The following is a 14,986-nucleotide window of genomic DNA, read 5'->3' on the forward strand; positions in this document are numbered from 1 at the left end:
AAGGAAAAAACAATGGTTTATACATTTTCTTATAAAAATGTAACATTAAAAAAATAAAAAAATATATAAAAATAAGATTAAAAAATATAATACTGCTTAAATCTATTACCAAGTCCTCCAATAGATAAAATATTCTCAAATTAAACAAAATATAAAATGTGTGTTTAAAACCTGTGTTCTCAACTACTGATTGTGGTTGCAGATCCGCCGCCATAAAAACATTAGTTATAGCTTTGGCCCGATCTTAATTACTGGAAAAAGGGTGTCTAAATGCCAAAGGTAGCAGCGTTGACACGCTGCTGGTTTCTTTCCTTGCAGCAGCGATATCCACATTCGCCTGGTGCCGTTTCAAATGCGTTATGAGATTTGATGTGTTGCCAGAAACATGCCCGATTGTTGTTGAACAACTGCTGTCATCTTATATTCTTGTCTTTGTCCGTTGTTGCTATTCACCAGGAAACTGAAGTGTTCCCAAACAGGAGCCCTCAAAAATAAGGGAGGGCGTTCCAGCTCCGGCTTCTTGTTTGCATCAGCCATGATGGCTGCTAGCGGATAAAAAAAAAAACTCACGTGCGAGTCTGATGCCCACAACAAACTTCTGGTCCGCCATTAATGATGTCCGCATGGGAACTGGGATTTGAAGTATGCTCTGCATGCAAAACAAGCCTGTTAACTAGCTACTATTAGAAGTTGTTTTTGGATCGGTACACATTTGGGGCCTCATTTATAAAGCTCGCTTGCGCACAAAACAGGGCTTGAAAGATGCGCAAGCCACCTTCTACGCAAAGGTTGGGATTTAAAAAGAAAAAACTAACCGAAAAATGTGCGTATCCCTACGCCAACCCTGACCCTCGCGCAGGAATAATCTTAAGATGTGGGGAACTGGTGACGCAGGCTGTGAGGTGAAATGAAGCCAGATTCAAGTCATACTGTTAATCTCATCACATATCAGATTTATAATATAATAGCGCTGATCGTGTCCCTCTGTGTTTGAAGCACAGCGTCAGTCAGGACTCTGGTGCTGCTGCTGCAGCCGCGATGCAGGACACGCCGGGCCGGGAACCTCCTCGTCACCCACCGCTTCCAAACGTAGAGTGACTGAGGACAGAACAAATTAGTGCCGGGCCACTCTACGGAGCCCCTAAAGGGACACAGATTTTTTTAATATATATAATGAGTCTTACGCGCGCGTGAAACTTTTGCATGCTCAGAAGGCTCATTCATATGCAAATACAGTCATGAACTACTACTGCATTGCCCATTTATGGTATGAAGTGGGCGTGTAGAGGGCGGGATATGAGGCGAATTCACCTGCGCAACCTTCCAGCTGGACTGTGATTTATAAAGCGAACATTGCGTGCAAGTGTGCGTGCACACGGTTTTATAAATCCGGATTTTTTTTTTGCGCCCGCCATTTTCGGCTTTTGGGTTTACGTGCACGTTTAGTATGAATCCTACACACTCTTTTATAAATGAGGCCCCTGAACTGTACCGTTACACCCCTACCGATTTATTACACTTACAAACTCCTCTCCCGTCGCATTTATTCCTAAAAATTGAGGTGTTATTTCACTGGCATGAAGGTTACATCAAGCGTGCTTCGGTTTCACACCAATCAGTTGGTCACATATTAATAACTAGCTCACTCTCTCTCTCAACATAAGCAGGATTTATTCCCATTTGGGGCCCGGTGACCAGCTCAGTTGTGCTATATTTACTTCAAGATCAAACTAACATTAAGTCTCAAAGTAAAAGATTGGGATCTAATTGATTGTTGTAAATCTTTTGCACCAAACATATTTCATCTCAAAGCCAATCTACTGACATGAACCTTACTACTGTTAACTCTTCTGCACCATCAGCTCTAGTCAGTGTCCATGTGTGACTGGTCTTATGTCATTATGCGGTGCTTAAACAGTCAACTTAGATCTCTGCTCATTCCCTCCGAAAATAACATTGGAAGACGTTCCTGCGCGACCATCTGCTTCCCGATTGCCCCTCCTGTCCAAGTGGCAGCAGAATTGAGGGAGAGCGAGAGCATAAACAAATGCCTACCTTAAATAGAAATCTGATCTTGATGAAAAGCGGATTCAGACAAAAAAAAAAATAGAAAAAGAAAGAAGTTGATGAGCGGCTTGTTCTTTGTACACATTCCATGATTTTTCCTTGTCTGTGAAAAAGCTGTGAGGTAGATTAGAGACAGGTACTGAAGCACACAGGGACAAAGACATAGGAAGGAAGGAGGGAAAGGGTTTAGAAGAAGGAGGAGGAGGCACGACGGCAGCAGATTGTCGTGGCTCATGCAATTGTAGCTTGTGTGTCTGACAGAACGAGCAGGAAAAGAGAAGACATGTGGAGAAAGGGATGGGGGAACGGAGGAAAAGAGAATATTGAGGCTTTGCAAGGACTGCACTTGTAACCTGCAGTGATCTGAATCTGTTGACGAGAAGGAAGAGACGTGTGCAGCTCATTCAACTGCAAACAGTGTTTGTTTGTTTTTAGAAATGTTTGACAGGACTGCAGTGGGAATAAAATAGAGGGGACCTGAATGCTGCAGAGGCACCAGAACAACGGTGACGCGTCAGCCAGAGAACAGCATGTGGAAACATGTGTGCAGGAACGCTCACCAAATCATCTGTGTTATGTCAATGAGTTGAGTCATTTGGGGAATCTCTGAAACAGAAGTCTGTGTAGTCATTGAAAATTTACCAGGATCTCATCCAAGAGCACTGACCTCAGAGAGTAAGTGTTTCTAGCGCTTCAAAAATAAAATATACGCCAGGATTACCCTGAGCAGGAGCTAATTATATCTCGCAGCCTCGCTTCATCTCCCAACATTCCTCGTCCTTCATCCCGCAATTCAGGTGCTTGGTAATCCTGATGCAAGCATTTGAGCGTAGCATGTAGCCATGTGTTTTACACATATTCAACATTACCATCTGTGCAGGTGCTCCTGTCTCTGCCCCAAATGTACTTCCACCAGTTCCCCACTTCTTCACACGTCCTTTCTTCCTGCCCTTCAAACTCTGCAGCGTATGTATCGAAATTGCTGTTCGGTGCCGGGTGACCCTACGGAGGTGGCTCGTCTGCTTCAACTGCCTGTCCCCGTGTTTGCCTGCACATGTTGATTGCATTTCCTAAAACATGGATGCAATTCATCTGGGAAGGATGGAGGGTTATAGAGGAGCGGAGGTTGACAAGAATTTGATATCTCCTCTGCTATTGTGTTCTGGCTATTGTCAGCCCGTCATTATCAGCTGTCATTGTCTTTGAAATGAGCCGAGGTGCCGAGAGATCAGTGCACAGTTCTCTAAAATGACACCGCCAACACTTTGGGCATCTCTTCTCATTGTAAGCGCGAACATATTCAGTGGATTGAGTGATTTTTGGTTAATGAAATGACTTAACAGCTCTGCTGAGCCTGGTCAAAATCAGGGGTTTCAAAAAATGTGGGGTTGGCCCTCCCTAAGGGGCCTTGGATGAAAGTGCAGAAATACCACACTAGTTATTACATTACACCCAAACTAATATAGTTCTTGGTAGGGGTGGGTATTGGGAAGGACCTCACGATACGATACGCATCACGATACTTGAGCCACGATACGATACACATTGCGATATCCCGATTATGCGATATCCCGATTATTATATTCTACATAGTTCACCGAAAAATTTAAAAATGCATTACACATCTTAAAATCCAAGTTGTATATATGTACATCAGATGATAGTGATGGATCTTAAAATCCGAGTTGCACGTTCATCAGATTATAGTGACAATTCATGGGACAAACTGAGTCAAAACAATGTTTTATTATAACTATACAAGCTAAAGTTACAACATATTTGTATATGTTTTTCATATTATTTACATCATATGAAATTAACATTAAATTTAGTATGAGGTTGCTTTAATTATGTGGCAAATGATAATAAACACAAGAAAGATGGGTACTAAAACCAAGGACAGGCACAGTGATCAGTCAGTATAGATATAAATCCATAAATAAATAAACCTCTGTCCATTATTTTTCATTTTTTAAGGACAGGCAATTGTGTTATATAAAAAATAAATTATAAAATGAAATAAAACGTGAAATAAAACCTGAGCTCAGTGCAGGGCCCTCCCAGGGTTGGTAGAGAGTGGCAATGCCCAGGACTGTCACTTAGGTAGGAGCACTGGGTGATATAATGGGAAAAAAAATCGGGGATAAAAAATATAAAAAAAAAAAAAAAAAAAAATCGATATTCAAATTTTGAATATCGATATTGAATCGGCTGGAAAAGTATCGCGATATATTGCCATATCGATATTTTTGCCCACCCCTAGTTCTTGGCACATACCTTTTTTGTGTGTATTTGGTGTAGTCTAAATGTTTTAAGAACAGCTTTTATTGGGATGATTTCCTTGGCAAATACATGGAAAAACAAAACCAATAGTATTTAAAATGCTGCAACTGAGGGGAGAAATATAAGTGTAATTATCATTTCAGCCCTGAGGTTGGGGGTCATAGATGGCTAAAAGTGACTGAAGCAATTTATAATTCACAACACTGTTGAAAAAAAGGTCTCATCTGTAGCCAGACATCTTTTTGTCTGTTCTGTTTCTTGTTTTTTGTTTCTGGGTTTCCACGTTGTCTTTCACCACTTTCACATACGATACGCCTACAATTTAATGCTCTTTTGGCATGTTTTCCCCCCGAAAAAGGGGGTACTTTCTTTTTTTCTTATGTAATGTCAACCAAATGTAGCAAAAGCGTGAGTGCGGTGGCTAACACAATGAAAGCCGATCTTATTATTCACCCAAGGTTATGCTCACGCTGCACGCTAAGCAGTAACTTTGGAAGTCTCTGAATGATGTCCACAGTCATTCAGCTAAGATAATAGATTAATTGCCCAGTTCTGGTCTAGGACTTCTGCTCTGGCTGCCCTTCAGGAGAACGTCCTGTATTTCACATCATTTAGGTGTTCATCTTAATAGCTCATTCATGTGATTTCAGATCATCCTTCAACGTCTCCTTATCAGCAGCGCTCGGCCATAATCCGTTCGCATATTTTGTCTTACTGACCGCTCTTCGTCGTTCTAATGCCCATCAAACATCACAGTCAGTGTGCATAGACTGAAAGCCCTGTTGATGAAAAGCAAAATCCCTCACGTGCCTTTTATGTGTTGCACCTCTGTCAAGGTCACTCACCGTTAACCTGACAGATTCTGGTCGCTCATCAATCAGCAGCAGCACCGAACGATCACAACTGGGCTCTCGCTCCTCTATATTCAACCCTTTACGTCAGCTGTAGGAGCAGTATTTGGCTTAGTCTTGTCCTTGGTGCCTGAAAGCAGAGGCTAACGCAGTGGTTGTCATGGTAACAGAGAGCCAGGCAGGGTCTGTGGTAATACTGTAATGATAAAGCTCTTCTGGATGGTGCCGCAGTAAACACAGCGCCACTAGTTCCCTGGCAGTTCCCTCGATGTAACCTTTACTAGGTCCCGTTAAGGAAGAGCGCCGCACACCGCCGTGCATGCAAAAAAAAAAAAAAAAAAAAAAAGCCTTGAGGGCTAATATCAGCTTAGACAACTCTCCTTGGTTATATCACTTACGTTGGTGCTTTTCTAACACCTCCTCCCGTCGTGTTCTCGCTCGTTCCTCTCACATTCTCCAGTGCCCCTTATCTTAATTTGGGGAGATCCACACAGTTGTCTTCCCTCCTCTGCTCCTCTTTTCATCTCCTTTCCTTCCATTCTTTTAGTCTTTCATTTATTCATCTTTCATTCTATTCATCCATCGCAACACAATCAATGCTCCGTGTTACCAACTGGCTTCTCTCAGAGGCTCATTCTCATTTCCTCCTCTCTGTTTCCCTCCTCATCTCTGCCGCCCGCTCTTCTAAATTTATGTTGATGATCCTTCCTTATCTAATTTCAGAGTCTAGGGAACTCTATCGGACCTTGAAGGTCACTGAGCGGCGGGTTTGACACGTGCAAGTTTTACTGTAGGCGAATTGAGCGCGCTGATGTTACGGCGAGGCCCCCCGAACTGAATATTCCGAGCTTTAACAAGGCTGCTCGGTGACACACACCTTCACGTTGCAGTGAGGAGAGGGGTGGCGGGGGCGACAGAGACAAAGCGCCGGAGGAGATAAATATGTGTGAAGTGACAGATTGCTACTCCTCCTTTTATCGTCTTCCTCCACCTCTTTCTTTCTCTCCTTCTCCACCGCTTGGATGCGGTGCTCGTGCAGCTACCGCCCGCTCCCTGCGATCGGCACCTCCCGCAGCTCCCTCCGCCACGGGGCTGGTTGTGTCCCTCACATCCAGAGCCATGTGCACACGCTCTTCCACAGATGTGCACATGTACAGTATGCAGATCAGGCAGTTGGTGTCCTCCTCCGGTTTTCCGCCCAGATGGAAATATCTGCTCCATGTGTTGCTGTATATTTAAAAAAAAAACAACTGGCTGCTGTAATGGATTTATCAACACTGATCTGGGGCTCAGCTGTACAGTAGGGATGGGCGGTATGGACTAAAAAAATTTATCACGATTATTTCTGGCATTTATCCCGATAACGATAAAAATGACGATAAAAAAAATACCAATTCAACTCCATCTTTTTAACTATAAATCTATCTCGCTCTCAGATCCGCCATGTTTGTTACACAAAAACGTCATCGACGGGAATTTATCTTTCTTTCTTTTTCTTTCTTTCTTTCTTTCTTTCTTTCTTTCTTTCTTTCTTTCTTTCTTTCTTTCTTTCTTTCTTTCTTTCTTTCTTTCTTTCTTTCTTTCTTTCTTTCTTTCTTTCTTTCTTTCTTTCTTTCTTTCTTTCTTTCTTTCTTTCTTTCTTTCTTTCTTTCCTCCTGCTCTTTCCATCCTTCTTCCCTTCCTCTTTTCTCCCTTCCTTCCTCATTTCCTTGTTTTCTTCCTTCCTTCCTTCCTTCCTTCCTTCCTTCCTTCCTTCCTTCCTTCCTTCCTTCCTTCCTTCCTTCCTTCCTTCCTTCCTTCCTTCCTTCCTTCCTTCCTTCCTTCCTTCCTTCCTTCCTTCCTTCCTTCCTTCCTTCCTTCCTTCCTTCCTTCCAAAAATCAGCTTTACACAAAAACATCATCAAAGGGAATTTATAGTTTTTACCGCGACATGACAAATTCTTATCGTGAGGAATTTTTTTGACGGTATATCGTGAACGGTAAAAGTTTACTTCTCTGCCATCTTAAAATACCGCTTCATTTCCCGCTGTAACAGTTGTTTGACAAGCTATTGTCAAATTTACATTACTGAATTAAATTTGGTCAATTTAAAGCCAGACTAATACATATTAAGGATGTCCGCACTCTGCCAGCAGAATTTAGCCGAAAACTCAAGTAACCGGTTCACACTCGCTGTGAGCAAATAGAGATTAACCGTGTGGAAAATGCTCCTACCTTTGATGCTACTCCACACTGACGCAAGGGGAAACAAACAAGGAACATACAAGGAGAAGAGTGTGATGCAGAAAGTCAGCTGTGGAATTTACACTGTTTTTTTAGACCACAATCGGGACACCAGACAAAGCTGCAGGCTTAATTTTATGGCATTAATAAATATAACCCTCGAATGCCTATTCTGAGCCATTCAGACATTTGTAGTTTCACAAGCAGCCCCTCCTGAGAATCTGTAAAACAATTATAGATTTAGAGTGCATGGGATAAAAAGCTATTGGTTATTGCGCTAACTCCGCGTCTTTTTCTGATGTTTTGCTAAAACATAAAAAGGGAAAATAAACAGATGTGATCTGCCAATGCTTTAATTTAGAAATACAAAAAATGTTATTTTTGTTATATTTTTTTCAAAATGGTACACTGAGCTTTATGTCTAAATGTGGCTCCAGGAGAATCCCATGAGAGTGAACAGGAAGAAGCAGGTTCAGCTAATGGATCTGGATGGCTTATGTTATACCTGTAACTAGGAATGGGCGATATTTTACCGTTCACGATATACCGTCAAAGAAATTCCCCACGGTAAGAATTTGTCATCTCTCGCTAGAAATGATAAATTCCCGTTGATGACGTTTTTGTGTAAAGCCGGATTTATGGTTCTGCGTTAAATTGACGCAGAGCCTACGGCGTAGGAAGGAAGGAAGATTTTTTGCATTTGCATTTATTTATTTAGCACAATTTTTGAAAAAAAATAGTGCAAGGAGGGAACGAAGCCCAGAGGGCTTGTACAGAGTTCCACTCCCGTCATCTACTGTAAACAGAAAATTAAATGTACAAACATAGGAAAATTCTAATTATAAACATGAAAAGAAAACAAAGATACATAATAGAGAATACATTGAAAAATTAGGACATGAGATATTTTTTCAGCAATTTTTTGAAGGATATAAATGACAATGTGGACCTCAGAGACATATCTAAATTGTTCCAGACTTTAGGACCTCTAAATGAAATATTAAACTGATGAAAAGATGTTCGACAGAAGGGTAAATGTAGATTGACACTGTGTCTAGTTGAGTATGAATGCAAGTCAGATGAAAAACTAAAGAAATTATGAAAGGTGTCCGTAAGATCTTGCTTATTGTTGATAAACTTGTGCACAAATAAACATGAGTGAAAAACATTGAGTTTATGAATGGGTAATATGGAGTATTATGTCTAGTGGACATAGAGATTGATCTCAGGAATCTCTTCTGGATTATCAGTAGTTTGTTAAGGAAGGATGGATAAGTTGCAGACCAGACAATATTACAATAATTCATATATGGAAACAGAAAACTATAATACAAAGTTAAGTGAGCGGAGGAAGATATGAGAAAGAAAGAAAGAAAGAAAGAAAGAAAGAAAGAAAGAAAGAAAGAAAGAAAGAAAGAAAGAAAGAAAGAAAGAAAGAAAGAAAGAAAGAAAGAAAGAAAGAAAGAAAGAAAGAAAGAAAGAAAAATATGAGAAAGAAAGAAAGAAAGAAAGAAAGAAAGAAAGAAAGAAAGAAAGAAAGAAAGAAAGAAAGAAAGAAAGAAAGAAAGAAAGAAAGAAAGAAAGAAAGAAAGAAAGAAAGAAAGAAAGAAAGAAAGAAAGAAAGAAAGAAAGAGGGATAAATTCCGGTTGATATGTGTTTGTGTAACAAACATGGCGGATCTGAGTCATTACAGTTTTGCAGTACAGGTGTAACTCATTTAATTGTTTTTTATTAATTCAATTTAATATTCTTTTAGAGCAGTGATTTGGGGGCTCCAAAGACTGAATGTGGTGATAGGTAAAAAGATGGAGTTCAATTGGTATTTTTTTTATCGTCATTTTTATCGTTATCGGGATAAATGCCTGAAATTATGGTGATAAATATTTTAGTCCATACCGCCCATCCCTACCTGTAACCAAATCACATAGAGGTGTATCATCAGGTGAATATATATGCCACTGAAGGTCATCCTGAGTCCCGAGTCAGAATAATTAATTTGAACTACGTTTACATGGAGGTTTTACCAGCTTTGAGATGAAGGGACTTTTATAGACCAACAAGTCACACAGAACTCCCTCAGGTGGACACAAGTTACTTTTGTGGCTAAGGCCTGTCATTCACTGTTAACCTTCAGGCTCTTGATGCCTTTGCTTCCCGATTCTTCGCCCCCTCCCTCCCTCGTCCTTTTCCACTCGGTATCATCATACTTCTTTCGTCATACTCTGTCCCCTTTTCAAGACGCAGTCGCATCACATTGAGATCAGCAGATTGACGCGCTACCTTTGCAGTGTTTCCCTGAGAGCAGTCAGAATACTTCCTAATATTCCAATCACACTAATTGTTTTGTCACGTGTGCCTCACCGTCTCACTCGTATTACACTTCATTCTTAATTTTTCCCAATGTAGCACGCCTGCTCTTTCTTTTTTTTTTTGCTTGGATCCACATTGTCTGACATCCCTCCCACCTGTCCGCCTCCAACGGCATTTCTACCTGCGAGACTATATAAAGGATGCAGTATCAGTCCAGTTTGCACCCCCTTTTTCTTTTTTATTGTCTGGCCTTTGTATTACATTGTATACATGCAATGGACAGCATGAAAAAAATATTTTTTTTACATCGTTATTGTCATTAATAAGTAGTCATATATACAGTAACTTAGAGAGATAAGAGCATAACTCTTCAGGGCTGAACATTTCCTCACTGCCCTGATTTGTCCATGTGAGAGCCTCTGATGTTCAGCCAATTGGGGAGCATCTTGTACCGGTCCCGCTGGTGCTCTCCTGCTTCCGTGGGACAGGGGGGATGTTAGATGGGGAGAGGCAGGAGAGTGATCAAGAACGTCTGCCTTTACATGTGTGTGTGTGTGTGTGTGTGTGTGTTTTCACGACACAGAGGAGGAGAGCACTGCAGCAGTCGGTGAAAGTAGGTCAGAAACAGACTAGTGGGAAACAGAGAAGAGAGGAAAGAGGTAGAGATGGAGAGGAAAGGGGAAGGAAGTGCATAAGACGAAGAGGAAGGGAGTACGTGTCGTGGGGGTAAGAGGGCAGATGGTTGTAGGAATGACAGAATGTCGAAAAACCTGATAATACAGCTAAAAAACATGGCCGCACGGAGTTGACTGATTGATCTTGCTTCACTCTGCCTCTGCCATTGTGAAATAATTATCTTAACCAAACATAACTTCCAGTAGCAGCGACAAATGGATGCAGAACTCTACCCCGACTTTCCAGAGAGGTTGCTTTTTTGGAGAAGCGCATGTCATTTAATCTTCTAAGAGTTTTAGAACTTGACTTAGACTGTTGCATCATGAAGGCACTTGGAGGGAATATGTGCAGGCTTGCCACCAATTTCAAATTCAAGGAAAAAACGAGGAGAATGAAGCAAGAGATTCGAAGACAAGTAATTGAAACCTGGCTCCCACCCTCTGCTTGCTTTCAGACCTCCTGTTGCAAAAATGCTGCTCTTGATATTACATAAGTGCATAATGTCAAAAATACATGTCTGCAACACACGCGCACACGCACACACACACACACACACACACAAAAATTAACTCAGGCTTCCTATATATATGGGCTCCACTCAAGCATGAATTACCTTTTCTCTTGTGCTCTTCAGGCCTTGTCTGTGTTTTATTATTTATTTGATGAAGCACAAAGTATACTGCATCTATAAATATACTGCAGGGCTTGTAGGAATGGACAGGAAAAGTTTGTGCCGTAGCCTCAAACACAGACTTGGGTTATTATACGACAGTTCGCCAACTATTGAAGGGACGACAGTACAGTAGGTCCTGAAGACCATGGGTTGGAGGTGAACATGGAAACCACTGCTAGTTTACTGCAGAAGTTCCTACTTTTTCCAATGTTTTTCAGCAAACAAGCGAAGCAGGCTGAGATACACACAGAAACACTCATACCTAGGGTTGCAAAGGGGTGGAAAATTTCCGGAAACTTTCCATGGGAAGTTAAGCTGGGGAATTTTGGAAATATTCCAAATTGGAAACTTTCCATGGGAATTATAGGAATTTATGGGAATTTATGGGAATTAACTGGAAATTGGGGGTAATTTAAACAAACTGTATCATATCCAAACATAAATGTAAATATTTATTTTGTCATAAGCAGATATCCATGCAAGATAATACATAAACATGACATTTCAACAGATTTATTTGAGTAGAACTTTAGTTTTTATTCTTGTATGAACAATTATTTTAATGAACAACAAAAACATGAATGTTGAGTAAATACTAACTCACCCCACTCCCCCACCCAATCAAAAAGTAAAATGACCCCAACCGCCCCCCCCCCCCCCCCAAAAAAAAAAGTCCCATTCAAAATGTTAAATGAAAGGAGCCCCACTCCCTTGACTTTATATAGTCCGTGGGCTCAAATGTGTGGCTTCAATAGTCTTGTGCTTTGAGCTCAAATGTGTGGCCTCCAGGCTTCAAGAAATCACCTGTGCATGTGATGGAGGAATGCACAGTGCCTGTAGGGGGTGTGGCCTCAATAGCCCTGCAGTAAGCAATGTGCTGTGTGCATGTGATTGAAGAGTGTACTTGCATTAAATCTGGTTGTTTTAGCCAAGACTATGCTACAATATATTTCCCCCAACTATATTTAAGTTCCCTGTTAAGGGCCAAACTTCAATTCTGTAAATTTCTTATTTATTCCCATTAATTCCCGTTAATTCCCATATATTCCCGTTAATTCCCATGGAAAGTTTCCAACTTTGAAAATTCCCGGAATTTTGCAACCCTACTCATACCTTTGGCTGGTCCATTTTCCTGTAAGTGCTGAGATATGAACTTTTGGCTCGTTGTAGTCTGCGGCGAGCCATAACAACACCAGAACCCGCTGTATGAAGCTGTAATGATGAATGAATGAATAATGAATGGGAACTGCTCGGCATCTGTCCGTGTACGATAAATGTAAGATTACCTGAAGAAGTATCTACATGTAGTGGACTCAGGTTTCCAACATTTTAGCGTCAAGATTAAGAACTAACTTTTCTGCATCAGAGTAAAAGGATTACATTCTTGCATTTCACTTTCTCTCTTTCTCTTGTTTTTTTTCTTGCATGTAAGGCAGAGCTGATGTCCTCAGAAATGTAACTGTGACGTCGAGTGTTTGTCTTCTGTCCTTGTTTAACAACTGAATATGTTTTTTTGTTTTTGTTGCACCAGTTAAATATTTTTTTTTTTTACAAGGTTTGAATTCACATGTGACAAAATCTTACAGCGTTGAGTTAGTTTTGCTGATATCCTTTTGTTTCTCTCTTCACAAATGTTTAAGATTTTTCCTTTTTCTGCTTCTCGATTTTTCTTCATTTGTAACTGACTCTTTCTCCCTTTTTGCTCTTTTTCTGTTTTCCTCTGCTTTTTTCCTCCTTCCAGTATGTGGCTTTTATTTCCCTTTTCTTCATCCTCATCTCCATCTCCACTTTCTGCATGGAGACACATGAGGCCTTCAACACCATCTTAAACAAGACGGAGAACGTCACAACAAACAACGGGACCTGGCGTGAAGAGATAGTATACGAAGTGGTGACTGACAGCTGGTTGACGTACGTGGAAGGTGTGTGTGTCATCTGGTTCACCATCGAGGTGTTGCTTCGAGTCATCTTCTGCCCAGACAAGTTGGAGTTCTTCAAAAGTGCCCTCAACATCATCGACTTTGTTGCCATCCTGCCCTTCTACCTGGAGGTTGGCCTGAGCGGTCTGTCCTCCAAAGCTGCCAAGGATGTGCTGGGGTTCCTCCGCGTTGTCCGATTCGTCCGTATCCTCCGAATCTTCAAACTGACCCGCCATTTTGTGGGTCTCCGTGTCCTCGGCCACACCCTTCGTGCCAGCACCAATGAATTCCTTCTGCTCATCATCTTCCTGGCCCTCGGTGTCCTCATCTTTGCCACCATGATCTACTATGCCGAGCGAATTGGTGCAGACCCAGATGACCCGACGGCCAGCGCTCACACCAACTTCAAAAACATCCCCATTGGATTTTGGTGGGCCGTCGTAACCATGACCACGCTGGGTTATGGCGATATGTACCCAGAGACGTGGTCGGGGATGCTGGTGGGTGCGCTGTGTGCCTTGGCCGGTGTGCTAACCATCGCTATGCCTGTACCTGTCATTGTCAACAACTTCGGCATGTACTACTCTCTGGCTATGGCCAAGCAAAAGCTGCCCAAAAAGAAGAACAAACACATTCCTCGAGCGCCCCAGCCAGGGTCCCCCAACTACTGCAAGCCAGACGCCCTGGCAATGGCAACCGCATCTCCACAAAGGATCATGGGGAATGTCTTGGGCGGAGTGATGGGATCCGGAGGCCTTGCAGGGGACTGTCCTCTCGCCCAGGAAGAAATTATAGAGATCAACAGAGGTGAGAGCTTGTTTTTTCTTGTTCTGTGTCTTTATTCTGTGAACTGACATTTGCATCAGATAAAGAACCTGTTGACGAATAGGAAACTTCAAGTTTACAGAGTTACAGTAGGGCTGGGCGATATGGACCAAAAGTCATATCTCGATATTTTCTAGCTGAATGGCGATACTTGATATATATCTCGATATTTTGTCTGTTTCCCCCAAAGCATTATAGCATAGCATCTCTGTTAGCATCTCTGTTAGCTTCATTTTTTTCTGAGGCAAACCCTTAAAAAAACAGTCAGTTTTAATACAAAGCCTCGTGCCAAATGTCACACAGGTACATTTATTAACAGAGGTCTGCACAATATCAAAATGTATAAAACAAATGAAATAAAAATAAACTTCTTGCATATATAGAATAAAAATGCTTCTTGAATAAAATAAAACAAATATCCCTTTCCTGCATAACAATTAAATGAAAATACACTGTACAATTAATACAATGTAGATAGTAACAGGCAGACTTTTCCACTGAGGTTGATAGTTGTGCAAATAACAAAACAAAATAAGCTATATCAAAATAAAAAAAATTAAAAATATATATATATATATATTTTTTAAATCGATATAAACGATATTTTCTCGTACCATATCGCGTTTGAAAATATATCGATATATATTAAAATCTCGATATATCGCCCAGCCCTAAGTTACAGTGAAACAGTCTTACTTGTAGGGAATTATAGGCATCAGCAATGATTTCTGAGATGTTGGCCATGTTGCATATAGTACCTTAAATTTGTTTTACAAGCTGCACCTAGGACATAACGGTTATCTCCTCTCAGCTGATGGACTCAGTAAAAGAGGAAATGAAACACTAGAAGAAGTTGTTATATTTCAAATTCTGGCCTTCTATTTATATAGTCAGAATTACATTTCATTGTTATTTTTTTAAATGAGTGTGACTTCCAGATGCCATCAGGTGAGGGGTGTGTGTGTGACTTAGGGATGGGCGATATTTTACCGTTCACGATAAACCGTCAAAACAATTCCCCACGGTAAGAATTTGTCATCTCGTGGTAAAAATGATAAATTCCCGTTGATGATGTTTTTGTGTAAAGCTGATTTATGGTTCTGTGTTAAATTTACGCACAACGTACGTGAAGGAAGGAAGGAAGGAAGGAAGGAAGGAA

At 41.1% G+C, this 14,986-nt stretch overlaps 1 protein-coding gene across 6 annotated transcripts in view; it reads left to right on the top strand.

The window, feature by feature from the left end:
- kcnc3b (potassium voltage-gated channel, Shaw-related subfamily, member 3b) overlaps positions 1-14,986 on the top strand; it is a 67,911-nt gene that overhangs the window by 20,181 nt on the left and 32,744 nt on the right. For all 6 annotated transcript variants that reach the window (XM_061709070.1, XM_061709073.1, XM_061709074.1 and 3 more), the window contains exon 3: positions 12,825-13,809. In XM_061709070.1, the coding sequence (XP_061565054.1) occupies positions 12,825-13,809 (985 nt within the window). The remainder of the gene's footprint in view (positions 1-12,824; positions 13,810-14,986) is intronic.

The sequence above is a fragment of the Cololabis saira genome, chromosome 19 (genome assembly GCF_033807715.1).
Source record: "Cololabis saira isolate AMF1-May2022 chromosome 19, fColSai1.1, whole genome shotgun sequence".
In the NCBI taxonomy this organism is placed as follows: Eukaryota; Metazoa; Chordata; class Actinopteri; order Beloniformes; family Belonidae; genus Cololabis; species Cololabis saira.